We start from the raw sequence: 25,797 nt of genomic DNA, 5'->3' as shown, positions 1-25,797 counted from the left end.
ATCCATCTGTTTTTGAAAAAATTTTCCAGATGATTCTGATGTATATCTTTGTTTAATGATGATGCTATGGTACTTGGCCCTGATCTTTCTTTGTTCTTTATTCTGATTTTGCCTTCTAGTTTCATCTCAGATTTGGTATTTCATCCCAGATTTGTCATTAGTACAGTAGATCTTTTATCTTTTCCATTTCATGTAATAAAATGCAGCATTTAGAAAATGTGGAATTTAAAGTACAGTCTTTGTGGATTTTGTGTCTATAGTCATGTTTATGTTCAGCTGAGAACCTCAGGACTTCAGATGTTGGCATAAGAATTCTAAATATAAATATTTTTCCATATTTTTTCAAAAGTTAATTGTAGTATATAAAATTGTACTAGATTTTGTTGCAGTTATTCATTATATTTGTTTTTACAGGCATCTGCAGCATCCTATTTCCAGAAAAGAACCTCCCAAGTTGATAAGACTGAGGATGTCAAAGAAGAAAATCCTCAAAATTCGTCATCTGAAACCCCAGCTATGTGTCCTCAAAACACTGAAAACCAAAGGTCAGTACATAGACAAATTTATTATTCTTAAGATGTAATATCCCAATAAAACTCATAGAGAAACAGCAATACAGAATTATGCAACTCTCTTGTTCATTATTACAAATAATACATTGGCACTGGTGGTGGGCATTCTGAACACGTGACTTTAACGAAGCCATAAATATTGATTAATGTCTATTTATATTACTAAGGTATGCTCTGGTAAATTGTATGTTTTAAATTATACATATTTTATATTTTATAATTCTTTTTTTATAAATTTATTTTTTATTGGTTTTCAATTTGATATAATTCTTTTTTTGTCTTAAAATAGATGCAGTTATGTGAGAAAAACGGTGAAAAGATACCCAAAAAAGTGTGATAAGGAGTAAATATCTTTCCTATCCACCCAGTTCTCCTCTTCACCAGCAGTCACTACAACAGATTTCTAACATAGCCCTCTAGAATTACTTGTACATGTTCAAACACTTAGATTTGTCTATTTTTTAATTTTTAAAATTAATTAATTTTTTTTAAAGACTTTTATTTTTTTATTCATGAGAGACACACACAGAGAAAGAGGCAGAGACACAGACAGAGGGAGAAGCAGGCTCTATGCAGGGAGTCTGACATGGGACTCGATCCCAGGTCTCCACGATCACGCCCTGGGCTGAAAGCGGCGCTAAACCGCTGAGCCACCCAGGCTGCCCTATTATTTTATTTTTACAGAAATGATAGCATATACATTATTCTGTACCTTCCTTTTTTTTCTTTTTTTTTTTTTTCGCTTTAGCAGCTTTTGTAGATCATATTACTACATAAAGAGTTTCTTTAATCTTTTCACATCCACTGAATGGATATGCCGTAATTTATTCAATTTTCCTCTGGTGGACAGAAGGTGGTTGCTAGTCTTTTGCCAGTACAAACAGTACTGCAATGAATAACTTTATATGAATGTCATTTCTCACATATACATATAGTTATAAGATGGATTCCTGTTCAAGTTAATGTGCACTTGTAATTCCAATAGATATTAACAAATTTTTCTCCATTGGTATTATATCATTTTCTATACCTCCAGCAATATGAGCACTCCTATTTGCGCGTATCCTATTTGTCTGTCATTACAATATGTTACCACATTTCTTGAGCTTTTTTTTTTTTTTTTAAGATTTTATTTATTCATGAGAGACACACACAGAGAGAGGAAGAGACACAGGCAGAGGGAGAAGCAGGCCCCATGCAAGGAGCCGACATGGAACTCGATCCCGGGTCTCCAGGATCACGCCCTGGGCTGAAAGCGGTGCTAAACCGCTGAGCCACCCAGGCTGCCTGAGCTCTCTTTTTAAAAAAAATTTTTAAAAGATTTTATTTGAGAGAGAGCTCAAACACGAACAAGGAGGAAGGGCAGAAGGAGAGGGAAAAGCAGACTCCCTGCTGAGCAGGGAGCCTGATGGTGGGGCTCAGTCCCAGGACCCCTGAGATCATGACCTGAGCCCAAGGCAGACACTTAACGGACTGAGCACTTTAAGCACCCCAAAATGTTTTATTTTTAAGTGATCTCTATACCCTACATTGGGCTCAAGATCAGGACCTCCAGATCAAAAAAAATAAAAATAAAAAAAAAAAAAAAAAAAAGGACCTCAAGATCAAGCACTGTATACTCTACCAACTGAGCCAGCCAGGCTCCCCTCATGTTAATTAATTTAAGAGGTAGCTATGGTGTTTTTTTCCTATTTTATCCTGAATTCAAATTAGAGATTAAATAGTGAAGATTATATTTAAGAAGATTCAGTTTTTTTACTATCAACAACTGGCTATACAGAAAACTTACTTAAGGGGCACCTAGGTGGTTAAGTCGGTTAAGCATCTGCCTTCCGCTCAGGTCATGATCCTGGGATCGAGCCTCGCAGGGATCCTGGGCTCTCTGCTCAACAGGGAGTCTGCTTCTCCCTCTGCCCCTCCCCCAGCTTATGCTCTTACTTGCTCACTCTCAAATAAATAAAATCTTTTTAAAAATTAAAAAAAAGAAAACTTACTTACATGATAGTTCATTAAAAAATTAAGGCAGCCCGGGTAGCTCAGCAGTTTAGCAGCACCTTCAGCCCAGGGTGATCCTGGAGACCCGGGATCAAGTCCCACATCAGCCTCCCTGCATGGAGCCTGCTTCTCCCTCTGCCTGTGTCTGTGCCTCTCTCTCTCTCTGTGTGTCTCTCATGAATAAATAAAAATATTTTTAAAAAATTATCACCACTTAACCAAGTATTTTGTCACAAATGTTGATATACTAAATCAGAAGAGAAATGTTTAATTTTTTCTTTTCAAAAACAATTGTTTAGGGCCAGGGAGATTACATGCTATTAGCTAGACTTGTGACGTTGCCCCAAGTTTGAGTAAAATGAATATATATTAATTTCTGGAGATTCATGAACTTTTGTTTAGTATTGCTATTTGTTTTGATTTGTTCTATTATTTTTCTGGAAGTAGAATTATATTCTATGTCTAGCTATGCTAGTAATATTTTTTGAAAAGCTTGTTTTTCTAAAAATTAAAAAGTTTAGATAATATCCCTGAATTACTCATAAAGTAATTCTTTCCTTCTAATCTTTTTTTAGTAAGGTAAGATTAAGATGTTATATTTAATGAGATTTGTATCAGATGTAATATTATATCCTTTTTGTTTCCATTTAAAATTTTATCATAAACATTTTTCTCTAGTATTTTTGCCTCTATTTTTTGCTATGTCCTTAAGTTTTTATTCAGGTTCCATTTGGTTACAGAGTAGTGAGGGGCAGTATAGCTGGTGTGTTAAGCGTCGGGACTCTGGAGTCAAATTGCCAATCTGTTGAATCCCAGATATGACTGGTGCTATCTGTGTAACCTGGAATAAGTTAATTCACATTTCTGAGCCTCAATTTCTTCATCTATGGAATGGAGATAGCAATTGTACCTACCTCATTAGGGTTATTATAGATGAGATGAGGTAATACATAGCATTTAATACAATGCCTAGCAGATAGTGTGTGCTCAGTAAATATTAAATATTTATGTTAAACCTTTGTGACCTAAAGGCAATCTAAGTGTAGAGTCTAATAAAATTGACAAGTGTGCTGTGTTTATGCTTTACATAATAATTACACAAGAAAGGACCCACATTCTAGGTTAGCTGTGAAAGCAAGGATGAGGGGATGTGTAAGGATCCTGAGAGAAATAAATATTTCAAATAGCTGGTTTGGAAAATGGAGAAAGAACCCACCAAGGCTACTTGGAAAAATTTTCCTGGCCCAGAGTGGCTGAGTGAAAATAGAGACCTTGAGCCTGTCAGCATTCTAAAAAGAGCTGAAAATACAAATGTGAGTAAAATTGGGATTTTTCAGTTCATTATTCCTGTGGTCTCCAGGCAGTTTTAAATGATATGTAGTATGAATATTAACAAGTATAATTAATTGTGTCTCTCTTACTTTATATAGGTTTGCAAAGACTAATAGTTAATTACTAATCTGAAAAATCATAAAGCACTTTACGTTTTAAGCATAAATTTTTTTCACATAATTGCTATTTTAGGCCAAAGACTGGGTTCCAGATGTGGCTGGAAGAAAACAGAAGTAGCATTTTGTCTGACAATCCTGACTTTTCAGATGAAGCAGACATAATAAAAGAAGGAATGATTCGATTTAGAGTATTGTCAGCTGAAGAAAGGAAGGTAAGAATAATTTTGCTGAGATTGAGATCTTAGTAAACTCCCAGGTTTTAAAAATTCTTACAGGGCAGCCCCAGTGGTGCAGCGGTTTGGTGCCGCCTGCAGCCCAGGGCGTGATCCTGGAGACCCGGGATCAAATCCCATGTCAGGCTCCCTGCATGGAGCCTGCTTCTCCTCTGCCTGTGTCTCTGCCTCTCTCTCTCTCTCTCTCTCTCTCTCTCTCTCTCTTGCTCTGTCTCTCATGAATAAATAAAATAAAATCTTAAAAAAAAATTTTTTTTAATTAAAATTCTTAGAAACTCTTGCTGGAGAGGAAATTAAATAACTGAAATGTCAGCTTTGAACATATAGATGTGTAATGATTACTATTTAGTGCCAATGGTTAAATTTTGGGCAGATACTACTGTATATAGCTGTATATAAGTTCCTATATAAGTTGGAGGGGATACCCCAAGAAAAAGTATATTACTTCTAAATCAAAAGCAAATAAAGTTAATAAGTAAAAATTAAATTAACTTACATATTTGGACTACTACTTTAGAGTTCTTACAAGCAGAATTTTCTAAAATGCTGTGTACTTCCACAGTGAATACAAAATGAGAATACTACGCTGCCTGGCTGGTTCAGTTGGTAGAGCATGTGACTCTTGATCTCAGGGTCCTGAGTTTAAGTCCCAAGGTGGCTGTAGAGCTTTTTTTTTTTTTTTTTTTTTGTGGCTGTAGAGCTTATTTAAAAACCAAAACAAAAACACCAAAATGAGAATACTACTTTTAGGTAAAAAAAAGGTGGTATTCTGTTATAACCTTTCAGTTGGGAATTAGGACAGGTGATTAGTACCTATTGTTCCTCATGTAAATTTCTTCCATGTGAGGGAGGGCTGGGAGCAGCTTTCTGTTGAAAGGGGAAGGAATGTGTTTGGTATATCAATTAAATCCTCAGATTTCACTTTTCCAGGGATGATGGTATGCAGCATGGGCACCTGGGCACCTGGTGAAATAGATACTTGCCTTGATAAACTGGGTTTTAAGAGTAAAGGTGTTACAAAATGAGGAAGCTAGGAACTGGTTTAACCACCTCTAGCCTCATTTAGAATTTCACTGGCAACTTTGTGCTTCTCATTTTTTATAAGAATTTATAGGAGCATACAAATTCTAAAGAATTAGATAAAATGGCATCTGAATGGTCTTATGCAGCAAAAGAGGAAGAGACTTGGTAAAAGTTGTGATTGTGTTTTTGAATACTGAAAAATATAATCAGTATTTTTAAGGTAAACCTTAAACATTTGCTTAAATCCAGTATGTTAATATGAGAAATTTTGCAGCTCCAAAGGATTCCTTTCTACAGTAAAGAAATGCGAAAGGAAATAAAGTGGAAGGAGCTATTACATATTAAAATAGATTTAAAAGACTGATGCATGGGCACTTGGGTGGCTTAGTCACTTAAGCATCTAACTCAATCTCGGCTCAGGTCTTGATCTCAGGGTTGAGTTCAAGCCCACATTGGGCTCCACGCTACGAATGGAGCGTACTTAATAAAATGAATGAATGATCTCAAAATAAAAGTTTCATTTTTTAAAAATTACCTACAGTTATAGTATTTTGCACTTAATATGGTTAAATACTAGCAGAGTTTAGGTTGAAATATTAGAGGTAAAATATAGATTTGTTAATATTGCTCTGCAATTAAGTATTAAGAGATTTGTTAACAATGAGAACCCTTAATGATTAGATTAACAATTCAGGTGCTAATTATGCTGCTTTTTTTTTAATACTAGTTTTTATATATGGGATTGTTACCTGGAAAAGTAAGGAAATAATTTCCTTTCTATTTCTTAGTTATTGTCTATAAATCTTTTCTCTTCCCATATTTTTATAAAGGCATGGGCTTCTAAGGCCAAAGGAGGAACTACAAGTGATGGAGCTGAAGCAAAGAAGCGAAAACGTATGGTTGATGAAAGTCATGAAACTGAAAATCAGAAAGAAAAAGCAAAAGAGAATCTGAATTTGCCTAAAAAACAAAAACCTTTAGATCTTTCTACCAATCAGAAACTGTCAGCTTTTGCATTTAAACAGGAATAGAGTTAAGAAAAGTAGGAAAGGTAATGGATTTTTTTACTCATCATTAATGAACCTGGACTTAAAATCCTTAGAAAACTCATTATGTATTTTTAAAAGTGTTTAATGCCAACTATTTGTCTTTATAAGATAACATAGTAATTATATTGGTGTAGGTAACAGGGCATATGTAGAAACCATCATCTCTGCAGATTGCTCTGCCTCCCAAATGGAGGGCCATTCAGAAACATTGTGATTACAGTCACTGACTTGAAGCCCCTGGCATGTCCCAATGGAAGACAGTTTGATTTTGTTTCTTGCCTTCAAAATCATCAAAGCAAAGGTCTTCAAACCTCTGAGCATTGAAGTATCTTCAGTGGGTTTCCTTGTTTGGTTTATGTCATGTACTGGGAAGTACTACAGAAGTTCTCTTCCAAGTTTGTTCCTGTAGACTCTTCTCTATGTCTGTACTGGACTAGGGGCCATGTTTTTTAATATGGGGCCTAAACATGTAAATTTTGTAGATGAGATTTTTTTCTGTTGTTTGTTTCGGAAATTTTTTTGTATGTGTCTTTCAATTGTCTTTTGTATTGCCTGGTTTTTAAAAAATAAATAAGACTTTCACATTTCCATATTTAGCTTATTATGGTCTTAACATTATATTTCTATGAAATGAAAATGTTTCTAGAAAATATATTTTATATATATTGCCGTAATTTCACCACCACCCCCATCCTGTTACACATGATACACATGGAAAAGAAGATTGAGAATACTGTTTTTATAGTATTTCAGCCTAGGGCATAACGTGTTCCTGGTAAGATAATCCGGTTATCATCATCAGCAGTACTTTCCTGAACAAGTCTTTGAAGCCGTGATAAGAGAGTTAAGAGTTAGGGAAAGTGTTTAATTCCTCTTTAATTTTGAACAAACAAGATTTAATTGTTTCATATATATATTTGGTTATATATGTATATTTGGTTAGAATAAGCAGAGCTTAATACAAATGCAGCCACTTACTGAGAGCAGAGTACACAGGGGTGGGCATGGAGAGGGGGTTATAGTAAAATAAAATCAGGTGGCTCAGAATTGAGGATGCTTTTGTATGTTGGAAGGAACATAATTGTTGAAAATTCAGATGTGTAAAAGCCAAAGATATTCCTTATCTCGTGACTAAGGTTAGGAACAAATACATTTCTGATTTTTTTAATTAGTAGCTGCTTAGAGAGACCGTGCAGTGGTTAGGAGTACAGATTTCAAAGCCAAACAGCCTGGGTCCATAGACTTACTCTAGTACCCACCAGCTGAATAAACCTTGGACAAGTTTCTAGTCTTTGACCACTCATCTGTAAAACGGCAATAATAATAGCACCTACTTAAGGGTTGGTATGAGAATTAAATGAGATAGCACTTGGTTACTGGTACATAGTAATGCTTTTTACAATGTTAGCTATTATTAGTTATGCTGTTGGTTATTTCATCTTGCTTCATCACTAGGTTTCATTCTGAATATTGTATGAATTTTTATTTCAAGATTCTGAGGTAAAAGTTTTTTTATATGGGGCGCATGGGTGGCTCATTTGGTTAAGTGTCTGCCTTCGGCTCAGGTCATGATCTCAGGGTCCTGGGATCGAGCCCTTCATTGGGCTCCCTGCTCAGTGGGGAGTCTGCTTCTCCCTCTCCCTCTGATGATCCTCCGCACTTGTGCTCTTTGTCTCAAAAAAATAAAGAAAACCTTGGGGGAAAAGTTTATTTATAATGCTAAGGAAAATATGTTTGTAGACAGACATGTATTTGTTTTTATGTCCTCAACTTACTGTACATAGGATATAATCCTTCAGTGTTATATTACAGTTCCATAGGAACCTGATAGTACCAAGGATTTGTAAAAAAAGAAAAAAAAGGCGTTTTTAATCCCTTTTAATTGATTTAAGGAACATTTTTATATTGACTTGGTTTAAATTATAAATCAGAACTTGGAAACCAAGAAACCTTATCTTTATTCCTTTGCTATATAAGATTAAACCCTTAAAAAGAATTTTTTTTTCCCAGAGAATTGGGACTTAAGGGTGGGAAAATGGAAATGGAAATAAATGAATGTATTAACCATCATAATGACATCAATAATATTGTCTATTCTGAGCTTATGTGCTGTAGAATATAGCCATTTGCTTAATTTCATTCTCTAGTAGTAAAAACTTCTCAAAGAAGTTATTTTAATACTTTATATTCATCAAAAGAGCATCATCTGATTATTTCAGAGAGCAAGTGAGTGAGCACTGAGTTAGTGCCTGCGAACTCTGGAGGCTGTGGTAATCTGTAGCCTGTGGTGAACCACGGCTGCTAACATGGAACAGATCTTCTAGACAAAAGGATGAGACCAATCCATGTAGAAAGTATCTTAATCAGTGACTGGTTGTCTAATGGGTCTTTTTTGTTTTCCAATTGCTTTATTATAGAAGTATGTAATTTTCTGCCAGGTTTTATTTTGAAAATTTTCAGACCTACAGAAAATTTCAAGTAGTACAGTGAACATACATATACCCTTTATCTAGATTGACTTACTGTTGACATTTTGCAATATATGCTTTATAAATAGGGTTTTTCCAAGCCAACTGAAATATGCATCATGATATTTCACTCCTTAATACCTCAACAGGTGTCCCCTAAGAACAAAGACATTTTTCTACATAACCACAATATCATTATTATACCAAAGAAATTTAACAGGAGAATATTATTGCCTAACATGCATTTCATATTATATTTTCCCCCAAAGTACACTTTAGCCTCTCCCCCCCACTCCCTAACCCAATCTAGGGTCAAACAAGAATCCTGCATTGAAAAAATTTAAATCCTACATTGCATTGAATTAGAAGTACATACACTTTTTTAGTTGAATAGTTGACATGCAGTACTATATTAGTTTCAGGTGTATAACAGTGATTATATATATACACATTATGATAGAAGTACATACTTTTTATTTTTAAGATTTTATTTATTAGAAAGACAACTCTAGCATGGAGAGAGGCAGAGGGAGAGAGAGAAGCAGGCTCTCTGATGAGCAGGGAGCCCAACATGGGGCTCAATCCCAGGACCCTGGGATCATGACCTGAGCCAAAGTCAAAGGCTTAACCAACTGAGCTACCCAGAGGCCTCAGAAGTACATACTTTTTAATACAGGAAGAATGAGGGCAGCCCCGGTGGCGCAGCGGTTTAGTGCCACCTGCAGCCCAGGGTGTGATCCTGGAGACCCTAGATTGAGTCTCACGTAGGGCTCCCTGCATGGAGCCTGCTTCTCCCTCTGCCTATGTCTCTGCCTCTCTCTGTGTCTCTATGAATAAATAAATAAAATCTTTTTTTAAAAAAAAAAGGAAGAATGAGGAGGAACATCACCTCTAATCCTAATACCCAAAGATAACCCACTGTTAACATTTTGGTGTATGTCATTAGGCTTCTTTCTGTGCATGTGTTTTTTCTTCCACATTGATATGCTATCCACATTCATGGTCCCAAGAGCTGAAGAAAAAAAAAAAACTTCCCCCAAATCCAAAAGAAAATAAAACAATTTAAACCTAAAATTTAAAGTGTTGCCTTTTGCTGGTAATGGTCCTGTGGTTGATACCAATTTCTATCTTCTCTGGAACTGTATCATAAAGGGTAAAACCATAGAACTGAAAATAAACATAATGGAATCAGAAAGTCAAAAGTTGGTTCTTTGAAAGACATAAATTAGAGAATTATCTGGCTAGATTAATCATAAGAGGAAAAGGGTGATAAGTGACACTAGGAATAAAAAGAAATGTATAACTACAAATGATACAGATTTTTGAAAGAGGCGTGTCATGATCAGTTTTATGTGTCAGTTGGCTAGGCCACCATTGCCAGTTATTCAATGAAACGCTAATCTGTGTATTGCTATGAAGGTATTTTATAGATTCTATTAAAGTCCATAACCCAGTGACTTTTAAGTAAATGAGGTAATCCTAGATAATCTGGGTGGGTCAATCAGTTGAAAGACTTTAAAGAGCAAAACTGGGGCTTTCTGAGGGAGGAGAAATTATACTTGTAGACAGGTTCAGCTCAAGCCAAATTGCCTGCCTGCCCTTCCTGGAGGTCTACCCTGTGGATCTAGGATTTCAGACTTGCCTCCAGCCTCTATTGTGTGAATGAATTCCTTGGAATAAATCTTTTAATATATTTCTCCTACTGGTTTTGTTTCACTGGTTGAACACTGATTAATTCAGGACTGTTATAAATAGTCCATCATGTGATGCACGGATAAACCAAAGTGATGTAGCTATACAATGGAATATTTGGCAATAAAAAGAAACGGAGTACTGGTAAAATATAAATAAAATATGAAAGCGTGATAAGTGAAGAAACCATTCACAAATACCACGTACTATATGATTCTGTTTATATGAAATGTCCAGAATAGTCAAATCTATAGAGACCATGTTTTAGTGGTTGCCTAGAGGTACGGGTTAAGAGGAAAGAGTGAGTGAGTGACTGCTTTAGGTACAGGGTTTCTTTTTGGAGTGATGAAAATGTCCTGGGTAGTGTGATTGCACAACTGATTTACTAAAAACCACTGAATTGTATACTTTAAGTGGGTGACTGTATGGGATGTCTTCTCTGAGGCTTAAAAAATTGATTTGAAGAAAGGAATATCTGAATAGTCTGTAACCAATTTTAGAAATTTAGTCTATATTTAAAATTCTCAAAAAGAAAATACCAGGCTAGATGAATTTTTTTTTAAAAGATATATTTACTTAGTGCATGGGGGTGGAGTAGGGGTACTGTGCTGAGCACAGTCTATTCCACGACTCTGAGATCATGACCCTGAGATTATGCCCTGGGTCAAAATCAAGAGTCCAATGCTTAGCCAACTGAGCCATCAAGGTGTCCCAGGCTAGATGAATTAGAAACAAGTTCTATCAAATCAAGTAAAAATTCCAATCTGGGATCCCTGGGTGGCGCAGCGGTTTGGCGTCTGCCTTTGGCCCAGGGCGCGATGCTGGAGACCTGGGATTGAATCCCACGTCGGGCTCCCGGTGCATGGAGCCTGCTTCTCCCTCTGCCTGTGTCTCTGCCTCTCTCTCTCTCTCTCTCTGTGAGACTATCAAATAAATAAATAAAAATTAAAAAAAAATTCCAATCTTACCAAATTATTGAGTATAGCAACTGTCATAATTTTAATACTGAAACCTGACAAAGTTCTAGAAGGAAGAATAAAGATTTTATTTGAGAGAGAACAAGTGGGAGGAGGGGCAGAGGGAGAAACAGACTCTGTGGAGCAGGGAGCCCAACTTGGGACTTGATTCCAGGACCTTGGGATCATGACCTGAGCTGAAGGCAGACACTTAGAGCCCATCTAGAAGGAAAATTATATAAACCAAAACTCACTGGTGAAAATGGATGAAAACTAAAAATTTTAGGCCAGATCCTATAGTGTGTGTGGGAAAAGAAAGATACAATTTAGTTTTCCCATTGACAATTCTAAGAATATACCATTGATCTAACATTGGAAAGTTAGTTAATGCTGATTATGGGACAAAAATTGCATAGAAGGACATCTCTTTAGAGGGATTTGTGCTATTCTGGTTTTTTTTTGTCACTTTATGGAATTCACTGTATGTTAGCAAACTAAGTCATCCGAGGACTAAAATATGTTGATGAGGAGGATAATAAAATAAGCATAGATTTAAACTACTGGAACACTTTTTTTTTTTTATTCATGAGAGACAGAGAGAGAGAGGCAGAGACACAGGCAGAGGGAGACACAGGCTCCATACAGGAAGCCCAATGTGGGACTCGATCCCGGGACTCCAGGATCACACCCTGGGCCGAAGGCAGGCACTAAACCACTGAGCCACCCAGGCATCCCCTGGAACACTTATTTAAAAAGGAATGATGCTATTGTTCTTTTAATTATAAATTGTATTCCATTTAATAGATCTCTGTCTTCTGTTTTCTCCTGGTATATTTCTCTGTTGGAATTCATGTGTTTCTGTTGTAATTGTGGATACATGTTAATCTCACCAAGAGACCCAGGTTTTTGAGGGCAGGAACCATACTGGTAGATGGTTGGCAGAGTCGACACAGTGCAAGCTTTGGAACCTGACAGGTGTAGGGTTTATATCCTGCCTCTACTTCCTCTACTACTGGAGCTATATGCTCTGGGAACCACTTAACCTCTCTGATTTTCTTTGCTCTCTGTCTTTGTAATAAAGATGACAATAATTTTCTGCTCAGACCTCAGTCTCAGAGGACCTATTCAGGCCGCATCCTCAGAAGGATAGCTGCATATCACTTGCCATTTGACTTTACTTCCCCAGGCCAGCGCTGCCTTGAAAGTGCACAACTAAACCCAATATTCAGGGGCCCAGTCTCTCTCCCAGAAGCCTGGAATTTGGATACAGGAGCAGAATCAGTTAAGCTGTGGAACTGAGCTTGATAGGCATGTAGAAGTGAGTGCCATAGCCATAGCAGGGGAAAACTAAAGTTGTGGAGAAGCAGGGAAATGAATGGACAGAAGAAACCCATCTAGTGAAAATGGAAAAATGCGGGGGAGGGGAATTAAAAACAAACAAAAATTGCCATGTCAGCATTATCTTAGCTGCTTTGGAGCTCTAATAACAAAAACCCTACAGAAAGAAGGATGAAGAGCCAGCACTCTAATTTTTAAGGAAGAGTGTGGAGCAGATTAATGGCAAATGAAATTTTTTGCCTTGGGTTGGAACCTGCCCTCAACCCCTAAGAGTGTTCCTTAATGAAGACAGCTGGATTGGAATTGATATAGATTGGTTTTTCTAAAGAGGGAGGAGTATTAGTGTGGTTCAATGAGATAGAGACTCTTCATGACATCATTTCTCCCTCAAATTAAATGCTATAGCAGCTGATTAAAAATAGTAGCTGGGTATATCTGAAATATATAAAGAACTCTTAAATTCAGCATTAAAAACAAAACATATAGTCCAATTAGAAAATGAGTAAAAGACATAAACAGACATTTCACCAAGAGGATATACAGATGGCAAATAAACATAAGATATTCAGTCTCATTAGCCATTAGAGAAATGCAAATTAAAACTATGATGAGACACCGTTACACACATGTCAAAGCAGCTAAAATGAAAAATAGTGACAATACCAAATGCGAGTGAGGATGTAGAGAAACTGGATCACTCATACATTGCTCGTGGGAATATAAAATGGTACCACCACTCTAGGAAATAATTAGGCAACTTCTTTCAAAAACTAAAATGGACTTACTATATGACCAGCAGCTGCCCTCTTAGACACTTATCCCAGAGAAATGGAAACTTACTTCACACAGGAATATCTCTGTTCACAGCAGCTTTATTCTTAATAGCCTCACAATCGAAACTATCCAAATGTCCTTCAATGGCTAAATGGTAAAACAAACGATGGTATATTCATACCATGGTACACTACTCAGCAACAAAATATTAACACAACAATTTGGATTAATTGCAAGGAAATTATACTGGCTGAAAAGAACCAATCTCAAAGGATATTTTGTTTTCCATCCCACTGTATGATTCTATTTATATAATATTCATAAAATAATATAATTATGGAGTTAGGGAACAGATTAGTGATTGCCAGAGTTGAAGATGGAAAGGAGAGAGATACGGCGATAAAGCAAGTCTTGTGATGGTAGAGTTGAGTATCTTCATCACGGTGATGGTTTCACGAGGCTTTATATATGTTAAAATTGCATAGAGCTATTACACAAATAAATCTGTACTGGTAAAATCTGAATAAGTTGTATGGATTGCTCCATGTTGATTTTTTGGCTTTGATATTCTACTATATAGTTGGTTAAGGTGTTAAAATTGGAGGAAGATGGGGGGAGGTGGGCAATAGCTGAGAATATCCTACCAATTGACTGAAAAACCCTGTGGCATTTCTAGCTAATGGCTGAGAATTTATATTCTTGACTCTCAACAGGGTTATAAACTCTTTAAGACCAGATTTTTTTTAAAAAAATTATTTATTTGACACAGAGAGAGAGAAAGCACAAGCAGGCAGAGCCGCAGCCAGGAGAAGAAAGCTCCCCACAGAGCAGGGAGCCCAATGCGGGACTCAATCCTAGGACCCTGGGATCACGACCTGAGCCAAAGGCAGATGGTCAACCACTGAGCCACCCAGGTGTCCCAGAGCAGATCTATTTTTTGTATCTTCTGAGCCTGGCCCATGGCCCAGTGCCTCTCCTAAACAATGTTTTCCTCATTAACACTGATAAAGAATTCTGAGCCCACAATTGGGTAATCTGAATGATCTTTATCAATAAACCAAGAATAATACTCCTTATACATTTTAAAGTCATGATTAATTTGTAGAAAAATAAAGGGATAGTAAGTAAAAAAAAAACTTTATTAGGAAAGTTAATAATTTATATATAACAAACTTCTTCACTTCAAATGAATATTGGTGCACAAACAAGAAAAATATAAAGAATACCATCATACGACCTTTTAGCAAAACAAGATCTTCTAGATTTTTGTCACAAAATATTGTGTAATAATAACAAGCTTCCTGTCAAATAAATGACTAGCTGGATGAAAATGCCACATTTCCTTTTTGTCCTAAGAAATATACAGGTCACCTATTGATTTTTGAGTTTGAGAAAATTCATCGGTAACACCATCATCTGAAAACTCATCATCTGAGATTTCATTTATATGATCAATTCCAACATCATTAGAGTCTAGAGTGCTATCTGTGTCTTTGCATTTATCTTCTGATTCATCGAATAATTTTGAAACATCTCCCCTTGTCAATTCCTTTTCGTTTGCTACTGTGGATGGAAAATGAGAAATTCTGAAATCTCAACTTCTGTGAAATCTTCAGGCAAACTTTAAAATAGTTCCTCCAGTTTCTTTTATTCCTTCTTGAAAATGAATGCAATACTTTGGGCAATAAGAAAACTGAACGGTAACCCCCCTTTTTTTTAAGATCTTATTTATTTATTCATGAGACACACAGAGAGAGAGAGGCAGAGACATAGGCAGAGGGAGAAGCAGGCTCCCTGCGGGGAGCCCAATGTAGGACTAGATCCCAGGACCCCAGGATCACGCCCTGAGCCAAAGGCAGATGCTCAGCCACTGAGCCACCCAGGCATCCCTCTTTTAAAACAACAACAACAACAAACCATTGATTTGCACCATCCTTTTAGGTGATTCCATCCTTTTCCCATATTTTTAAAAATAATTTAATTGCTTCTTATAGCTAGGAAAAATTGAAGAGTATGATAAAAAGAATTCCCTAAATGATTAAATGGCAAAACCTGAGGTAAGAAAAATAAAATCAATAAGATCCCATAGTGTATCTCAAATTTATAAAAGTGTCAATGAGTCCATATGGTAATCACTGAGATGGAATGAGTTTTATTCTATTTATTCTTACATTAAATTTCCCTTCATTCCTTGGAAGATCTCTAAGAAAGAATTTAAGTCATGGAATATTACTTCTTACAAATACCTAGAACTCTCAAAAGAAAATAAAAATATAGGTTCCAACAGAGGCTGATGGCATCCACAGGTTAATGATGAGTTATTGCTAACTTGTTTGGGATAACAAGATTACAGAGACAAATACTGTCGGTTGCCCATCTAACAGTCATCCCCTCTTTTACTTAGTTTAATGGAACCCTCATTTTGTTTTGTAACAGCAACAGGGTCATTGATATAAGCCATTCCTCTTTATTGGCAGTTGTTGGTCTAGGGGTGTTCTAGCCAATAAAATAAGGAGAAATCTCCTTAGGTGGAAGTGGGGTGGGATCTTCCTAGAAAATTTTCCTTGCCAACAAAGGAAGACAAGTGAGATGGAAGTGGTTTTGACCTCCATTTTCCTGTGGTGTTTGAACACTTTATGTTTGGAGCTACAGCAGCCATCTGTATCAGGGTGGAGACACTAATAGCATGCTGAGAATGACTAAGGAGAAAGTTGGGAAAAACTTGGGTCCTTGTTGACATTACTGAATTCCCAAGTCATGCCTACAGAGCCATCTCCAGACTTCTGGTTAAGTGAAACTATAAGTGTCTGCATCTAGTTTAAGCTGTGGTTCTCAACCTTGGCTGCATGTGAGAATCATTCTCAATGCCTAGGTCACACTCCAGATCAATGAGATCAGACCTCACCAGGTGGGAGCCAGGTTTCCTAGGTAATTCTAATGTGCAGCCAATTTTGAGAGACACAAGTTCAAACCACTTTTATTTTTATTTATTTATTTTTATTATTATTTTTTTATTTATGATAGTCACAGAGAGAGAGAGAGAGAGAGAGAGAGAGGCAGAGACACAGGCAGAGGGAGAAGCAGGCTCCATGCAGGGAGCCCGACGTGGGATTCAATCCCAGGTCTCCAGGATCGCGCCCTGGGCCAAAGGCAGGCGCTAAACCGCTGCGCCACCCAGGGATCCCTCAAACCACTTTTAGTAGGGTATTCAGTTTCTGGCAGGAAAAAAAAAATCTACATAATACAGTTTCTTTTCTCTCTCTCATTTTACGATTTATTTATTTTAGAGAGAGAGACAGAGTGCACAGGGTGGGGAGGGGCAGAGGGAGAGGGAGAGAGAAAAATGCAAGTCGAATCCACCGAGTACGGAACCCGAGGCGAGGTTCAACATGTGGCTGGACCCCACTATCCTGAGATCAGACCTGAGCGGAAACTGAGAATCCGAGGCTTAATTGACTGTGCCACTCAGGCACCCCCGTACAGTTTCTGATTGAAAACATTTATTTTCAGCCAGATAAAGCTCAGATCCCCAAAATTGTGAAAAGATCAGAACCAGTTTGTTTTCTCATCAGCTTTGGTTCATCCATCTGTGAAACATTCATAACATTGCAGTTAATTTCCACAAATACTTGGATGACTGGCTGGGACAAATGTACAGTAGCAGTTGTGATACTAAAAATAAAAATACACCCAGAACAACAAAGAAACATGGTTTTGCACGTCTCTGCTAAGCTGTTCCATTCCTTTTGTCTTTATTATAATTTCCATTTTGCTTTTTTAATGCCAGGATTTCTGGCAGAATGGTGGCCACCAGTCTTACGGGCAGGAGCGTCTCTGAGTTTTCCAGGTGTAAAGTAATTAACCAGAGGGTATCAGGAAACTCCTGCATGAGGAATTGTTCTATTAAGATCATAAACATCTGTCATCCCTGCTCACATCTGTGCTCTTGTTGAGAGGATAACTGAAAAAATATAAGCAAGCAAAGAAAAATAGAAACAAGGCATGGCAAAATTTTCTATTGCTCTAGTGTTATAAGAGCTATTAAATTGCTGAATTTCTGACCACACAATTTTTTCCTTTGTCTCTATAGATCCTATTAAATAATGGCAAATAAATGAAAATAAAAAGTAAATCTACAAAATTGATGATGAAGTGAAATGGGTGTGGAACATCCATGTATGAGATAATTGAATAAACTTAGGAAGACAAAAAAAATAGGTGATGCCCAATGAAGCAAGGACAGGGAAACTATAGTCTAGACCAGTTCTTTTCTTAATTTGCCTAGAAGTCACCAAGGGAATGTACCTTAAACTGCAGATTATGATTCAATAGGTATAGGATGCAGCATGAAATTCTGCATTTCTAACAAGCTCCCAGGTGATGCCACTGAAACTATTCTGGTTTGTGGACCACACATGAAGTAGAGAATACATAAGGAGGGGTTATGGTCCCCAAGAGGCACACCTGCCCTAAGGACCTGAGAGAAGCTGGAGTGAGATGTGGGGCTGGAGCCAAGGAGATTAAGTGTAAATCTGTATTCTGTATTTCAAGGGTTGAAAGCCCATTACCTCAGGGGCCAGACAAGTAAAGGGAAGACAACTGTTGCATGTTACTATAGCATCCGAATCCACTTACTCAATCTTATAATTTTTCAGTAGATGACAGAAATCTAGAATTTATATGAAATCTCCTGAATGTGTTTCATTCTTGGCAATCAATTAAAATGGAAGGCTGCTTTCTAAAGAAAGTAAGCAAATATTCCTATGGAGAACCAGAGCAGCACTTTCTGGCCTTTGGGGGGTTTCCTGTATGCTCACAAAACCTGAGAAAGAAGGGGTAAGCCAAAGATGCCCAGACAATGACTGGTCAGGTAGTAGTGAGAAGTTGGAAAACTATGAAGATTCCATTAATGGATTTAGTGGAGGTGAAAGGTGGAATGCCCATTTCAGTATGACATGGGGAACATTCTCCACTAAATGACAGGTGGTCATGATCTTGGCCTTGTGGAAGAGGGCTCCTAGCATGCCGCTTGCTCTGCAATGACTCATGTTTACATCATCATGGAAGTGTAAATTCAATTCTTACTAGTTTTCCATTTTGTAAGATGAACTTAGACAAACCATGGACATTTGAATGGTGGTTTACAAAACAGGATGAAAGTGTTATAAATTGACAATGTACAAGTAAAGAGGGGGGGTGCCTGCGTGGCCAGTCAGTTAAGCATCTGACTTTGACTCAGGTCATGACTCAGGGTCCTGGCATTGAGCCCTGAGTCGGGCTTCCTGCTCAGTGGCTTGTCTGCTTCTCCCTCTCCTCTGCCCCTCCCCCCTGCTCGTGCTCACTTTCTCTCTCTCTCAAATAAATAAATAAGTAAAAAAAATTTTTTTTAAAGATTTTATTTATTCATTCATGAGAGACACAGAGAGGAGAGAGGCAGAGACACAGGCAGGCTCCATGCAGGGAGCCCGACATGGGATTCGATCCCAGGACTCCAGGATCACCCCCTGGGCTGAAGGCAGGCGCTAAACCGCTGAGCCACCCAGAGATCCCTAAATCTTTTAAAAAATAAACGAGTAAAGGGGTAGCCTTCAGATGAAAAGGAGAGGATAAAGAATTAGAATACTAACATCCTCTGCTTACAAAGTGGGAGAGCAGTCGTGTATCTTTGGAACAAAAGTAGAGACTGTAGTAGGTTTGTTGAGGACACAGAGATGATCAGCAGAAGAACAAGAATAGTGATATCACCACGGAAGAGAGGGGGTAAATGGGTTAGATTCTTGTTTTTCATAGTAGGACATTAAAGTGACATGTCTAGAGTAGTAAGAAATAGCAATAGAAGCATATTACTTAGAGATGTATAGGTTTGGGAAGAACCCAAAGCAGAAAGGGTTGGTTAAAATATTTATTGCCTCTGAGGAGCAGAGCTAAGCGTAGAACTATAGCTTCCTATTATAAAGTCATCTTTTCTATTTGATTGTTTGACCATATGTGTTGATCATTTTGATAACATATAAATGTATGTGTCTGTGTGTATGCTCATATATATATATATATATATATATATATATATATACACACATACACTGAGTTGTAAATTATAGGAAACAAGTACCAGTTCACAGGAAGGCAGTGATTGTAAAGAAAGCACATTGAAGGCACCTGGCTGGCACAGTTGGTAGAGCATGTGATTCTTGATCTCAAGGTCATGAGTTTGAGCCCCACGTTGAGCATACAGCTTACATAAAAAGAAAGAAAGCACAGTGAACTCACACACAGTATTCCGTGACTTAAAACATGAGACAGATAGGATGAAGCAAGCGCAGTAAAATGTTAACATTTAGGAGAGCTCATAGAAGGGTATATAAGAATTCTTTGTGCTGTTTTTGCAAATTTTCTTTAAAATTACTTCCAAATAAATGTTTTTCTTAAATCCAAAAAACCTAGTAGTTTTTCTTCCTCTTTCCCATACATGGCATTTTAGAATCTTCAGGAAATACCTATAGTCAATTCCAAGTGTGGGCTCCATTATAAAATTTTGTTTGGAATAACATCTAGACATTTGAGGGCTAAAGAAAAATAACGTGTCCCACTCTTTGCAGGAAAGCATCTTGTGTTGTCTGGTAGAGCTTCAAGATTTGCTTGACAATTGAGAGGAGCTTGCCTTAGCTTGCCTGGGGGCACTGAGCTGACCAGTGCAAAGAGCCACAGTGTCACTGTGATGTGGTCTGTGACTACCAAAGAGACAGTCTTGCACAGCCTGACAAAGGCAAGCTTGACACTGCTAGATCAGGAGTTAACATTTTCCGTTTATTGTATGACTTATATTTCTTTAAGCTGTGCCCTACACTTTGGGCAAGATTATAACCTAATTTAATATCTGTTAATAAAAGTCCAACAGTTCCTTCTCCATTTGTTTTGACAGCAAATGATTCTTGTTTAAAACACACCCTTCATTTATCAGTAGCATTTATTAATTGCTTAGCATCTGAGAGGAATTGATCTCATATCTTCTGGAACAGGGTCCTATTATCATCCCCATTTTACAGATAAAGGGGCTGAGTTTAGAGGATAAATAACTTATGCAAGGTCATATCACTTGTAATATAGCTGTACTTTAGATTTTTCTAAGTGCAGAATAAGGAAAGGCACCTTAAAAATAAAGAGTCATTTACTTAGCTATACCTGGTACAAATTTAAGATCCTGGCAGAGGTGAGAGACAATCTGAGAGTGATTGTCCTTGAGTGACAGTTGATAACGATGTACTTTATTGTTAATAAGAGATTTATCAAATTAACTGGCGAGTAAGCAACTTTTTAAAAATGGTTACAAAGATTTTGTTGTAACACGGAAAAATTCATATCATGTAGAGGTAAAAGAAAAAAGCAGGTTGCCAATGGAATATAACAATGTGAAATAAAAATAATCATCTATATACAGGAAATGAAAAAAAGATTTAAAAAGAAATACAGCAAATTGATGACAAGTGTGGTGAGGTTATGGGAAATTTTAACCTTACCAAAAATAACTGTCGTTATTTTTCAAATAAAAAAACTGTGCTTCATTATTTAAAAACATGATTAGTTTGCTTAGCGATCACACACACATACACACACATAAAAACAAAAAACAAACAAACAAAAAACCCACTTTAGTGAATACCAGAGTAAACGTCTTGCCTACAAGAGTTCAAACAACATAAAGGTGAAAAAATTTGATTTGGAAGGATAAAGGGAATTTAAAGTGAAGAATATTTACACTTGAAACATGGAAAATTTATATACTATTTGCTAAATGGCTTGGCAATAACTTTACTGTTGTTTTGCCTTAAAGGTACTTGCCAGCCAGTTCCCAGTGGAAAGAAAGAGAAAATGTCAGGGTAGACTCTTGTGCAGGAAAATCAGATTATTTCTTGGGTCTCTCTTGATCATCAATAGTTGTTGAAACTCCTGCCTTTCCTTCTGGTCAGAAAGCCCTGGGAGTAAAACCGTTCTGCTCGGTTTGCATGGCACAAAGATACCTACCCAACTGCCTTCAAAGAGATCATGGTGGCTTTGCCTATGACTCTTTGCTCAGTATCATAAAATCCCAAGAGAAAGACCGTGTGTAAATATAATATTTACTCATTTCCCTTAAGTAGGTATAATCCTAATATTTATGGAAGGTTGCAAAGAATCACTTGATGCAGGAGCCAGGTGACCATAAATGACAAAGGAAATTCACCTGAATTGGTTCAAGATGTGTGTTGCTGGGAAACTATGTCTAGGGGCAAATAATTGTATTGATTCCTGGAAAATGGTAACACTATGTAAGTGAACAGACAGGTGCAGCCACAGAAATACCAGTTAGGCTTTTTGTTTTTAAAAAGATGAAAGGCTTGTTCTTATTTTGTTTAAAGCTGATGGAAGATTTTAAGGAAAAAACGAATTATTTGCTACAATCATAATTATTAACAACATCTTTTGCATTCATTATTATTATTTTTTTTGCATTCATTATTTTCAAAACAACTTTTCCCTTTTTGCAAGTGAGGAAAATGCAGCCCAGAGAGGTTAAGTATTTTCCCAAGGTCACACAGTATAGAGAAGAATTGGAAGATTTGGAATCTAGGTCTGTCAGACTTTGGCCTGGACTTTTTTCACCAGATCTGCCAAATGATCATTTCCTTGTAGTGAGAGGAAAATATTAAAATAAAATAAACAATAACAAACTTCTCTGTGGGCTCAGAGGATGTTGGACATAGTTTTAGATTCCATTTGTGGGAATTGGATGTATGTTTGCCAGTGAAAAATGTTTCCGGTGTTATCCTAATCTAAACTAGGGGAAAACAAATCATTGAGAGCCACTTAACTTGCATGTCATTAGAGTTACTCATTCTCACCATATAGATGCTAGTATTCTTAATTGCCTCTTCACAGGGTGTCATAGAAAGATATGGAGATGCCTGAGGTGGGTTACATTCTTTTGATAAAGTCAGACAGGGGACGTGAAGGGGAGGTGAAACAAAAAAACTGCCACAAGCAGTCACTATGCCAATATCTAAATACTGGTGGACATTAACAATATGGAAATTGCTAAGCATCCCACTGGAATTTGGTTTTAGGGCAAGGCAACAGGTGGAAGGCAAATGATGTGTGAAAGTGTCTCAATGACAATCTAGGCTCTTGGTTGTCAATCCTGGGTCTTCCAAGAGCCATCAGCATCAGGAGTGGGGGGGGGGCCCTCCATTCTCCTTCCCCTGAGACAGGTGCCATATCCGGAAGAGAAACTGCCCATAACTTGGCCTTCTGTTATTCTCCACAGGGGCTAAATGGTGGGTTGGTCCAGTTGGGGCTTCATGCTATTTACTAGCTGAACAAATTATTCTGCAAATAAAAACCAGTTTCTTTCTCTATTAAACAGGAATAACAATTCTTACCTCTGACGTGCTGCTTCCTGCTAAAGTTCTCTGGCCTCTTTGCCCACTAATCACTTCTGTTCATTTATTTAAACTTGGCAATTTCATAAACACTATATATGCACAACTCAATCTAACTATTGACCTATCATATTATCGACCTATTAATCTATTTAGCTATCTATGTATATAACTATTAACCTACTTACCTATGTATGTATATATACTTTTGTTTTACATTAAAGCATTTTATTTTACAGGTAAAAAAATAAAATAAAAAAATAAACTTGGCAACTCATGTTGATCTGTTCTTTTCAGCTGATAACAGAGATCAGATCCTAATTTCCCCTGGGGTTTGGGCTAAGTCAAATGAAGTAAACTTTTAGATCTTGTTTAAAGGTATGTTGACTCCTCTATAGCGGTCTTTTTTTTTTTTTTTTTTTTTGTCAATAGTTAATGTTTTAGTTTAATTTTGACACATTAAAAAGTCTAAATCTGGGAAATTTGGATTGTGGGGTAGGGCAAAGAAAACATTAGGAGTCAAGGGGAAGTGTATTTGGGGGTATTATTCCTCAGCCCATTTTATGGAATTCTCCAACTGCTGACATCCAAATAAATGCAGACTCAAATCCATAAGATCCTGCATCCAAACTGATTGGAAAATTGTGATAGTGAAAGAAAATGAGGAAAACCAGGATTTCGTTTTATTTTATTTTATTTTTAGGATTTCGTTTTAAATGTCTTCTTCTGTTAGTGTTGCAAGAAGGGCTACCAATCAAGGCTTGATTAGATCAACTGCTTTGATTAGATCAGAGCTTGTCCCAGTTTTTAGATGGAAAAATTTGTGTGTTTAACTAGCAGAAACTGAATTTTCATTTAAAATGGACATGAGCAGGCCTAAGTGGTGGATGGATCAGACAAAAGGGAGAGATTTCAGGGTATCTAGTAGGATATAGGAACTAGGGGAACAGTAGCAGTAAAATTGATCCTCTTCAATTATATGAAATATAGTTTTCCACACCTTCCAATTACTTCCTCCTCTGATGCTAATAACAGTATTTCTCAAATTCCCATGTGGGCTGTTAATGACTTGTTGTGCTTTTGTACAAACTATTGGAACCTTTAAAATCCAGCTTTGTTCTTATTGATTTCTCAATTGCATATCTTTCAACAGGCTTTAACATCTAAAATGGACAACAAATAACAACTGTCATTCACTGAGTGCCTAGAATCTCTCAGGCGCAGTACTAGGCTCTTACAGATGTCATTTCTTTCAACTTTAACAAAAGTCGAATATACTTACATACAGAAAAGTGCCCAAAACATAAATGGAAAGTTCAGTTAATTATCACTGTGCTGTCTCTCAACTAAGACCCTCCCCTCTCTCAAAAATAGCCAGTACCCTAACTTCTAACATCTCAGATGAGCTCTCCTTGTTTATAGAATTTATATCAATGGGATCATATCATATATGTTATATTTTAAAAAGTCATTTCAGTAACTTTGCAAGGAGAATATTGTTAGTCCCATTTTCCAGAAGATGAAATTGAAGTAGAGTGATTAAGGGATTTGCCCAAGGTACAGAGCTTCTAATAAGTGGCTAAATTGGAATTCAACAGGCCAGTCTGAATGCCAAACTATGTTCTCTCTCTACATCATTGCCAAAATCAGAACCTGTGGCTTTCGGAGGCTCTTCCTTTCAATCTCTGCCACTGCTCACAGATTTCCATGTAAAGACTATATTTGCCTAGAGCTCAGCAGTGGCTTTCTCTTTTGGCTTGAAGGAGTGTTGTGAGGGGGACATAACATGGAGTGAGGGTTGAGCTTCTCTTCCTACTGGTCATTTCTTGATTTCTGTTTGATCCTTATTTAGTTAGATACCATTCTTGGCCTGGCCACAAAAGAGTCTGTTCTCTTTCATGGTTTGAATCATATTTAAATAGGTGATTACAACATACAAGGTTGAGAATATTTTTGTACACTCCTCCAAGTTTGGGGGGGTATGGAGTGACTCCTGGAGCTTTTAAAATATCCTCAGAAATAAGGACAATCATGAGAGCCAGATGGTACTTGAATGACTGAAGCTTGAATATACTGTTTAATTTTTTTTAATTAATTTATTTATTTATGATAGTCACAGAGAGAGAGAGAGAGAGAGAGAGAGAGAGAGGCAGAGACACAGGCAGAGAGAGAAGCAGGCTCCATGCAGGGAGCCTGACGTGGGACTCGATCCCGGGTCTCCAGGATCACGCCCTGGGCCAAAGGCAGGCGCCAAACCGCTGCGCCACCCGGGGATCCCTTGAATATACTGTTTAAACATATGTTCCTACCATGTTAGCATTCTGAAAAGTCTCATTGTTCTTCTAAGTAAACTATATCTCCCAAACTCATTCACAAATTTTACAACTGCTTACTCCCATATAATTCTGTGTAGATTTCAATAAGAAGACACACACACACACACACACACACACACACACACAGAGAGTTTGGAAATGCATTCATTTCTTTAAATAATCATTAATGTTAGGTATAAACAAAAGCGAGAAGGGCAGATTTTGGCAGGTGTGGAAGAAGCCAAAAGAAGAGGAAAGAAGAACAGCTTGAGAGGCTCAGCGGTTTAGCGCTGCCTTCGGCCCAGGGCGTGATCCTGGAGTCCCGGGATTGAGTCCCGCATCAGGCTCCCTGCATGGAGCCTGCTTCTCCCTCTGCCTGTGCCTCTGCCTCTCTCTCTCTCTGTGTCATGAATAAATAAATAAAATCTTAAAAAAAAAAAAAAAGAAGAGGAAAGAAAGTCGAGTAAAACCAGGGAATTCAGAGAAGGAAATTGGCTTAGCCTCAAAGAGGAAAG

General features: G+C 37.2%; 1 protein-coding gene across 3 annotated transcripts in view; it reads left to right on the top strand.

Annotated features, from left to right (window-relative positions):
- The window catches only part of WDHD1 (WD repeat and HMG-box DNA binding protein 1), a 61,935-nt gene extending 55,022 nt beyond the window's left edge, over positions 1-6,913 (top strand). For all 3 annotated transcript variants that reach the window (XM_072838647.1, XM_072838646.1, XM_072838649.1), the window contains 3 exons: positions 415-545; positions 4,092-4,230; positions 6,105-6,913. In XM_072838647.1, the coding sequence (XP_072694748.1) occupies positions 415-545; positions 4,092-4,230; positions 6,105-6,305 (471 nt within the window). In that variant the 3' untranslated portion in view covers positions 6,306-6,913. The remainder of the gene's footprint in view (positions 1-414; positions 546-4,091; positions 4,231-6,104) is intronic.
- Positions 6,914-25,797: the final 18,884 nt, after the last annotated feature.

Source organism: Canis lupus, chromosome 9, assembly GCF_048164855.1.
Source record: "Canis lupus baileyi chromosome 9, mCanLup2.hap1, whole genome shotgun sequence".
In the NCBI taxonomy this organism is placed as follows: domain Eukaryota; kingdom Metazoa; phylum Chordata; class Mammalia; order Carnivora; family Canidae; genus Canis; species Canis lupus.
This window is presented reverse-complemented; position numbering and strand designations above follow the sequence as displayed.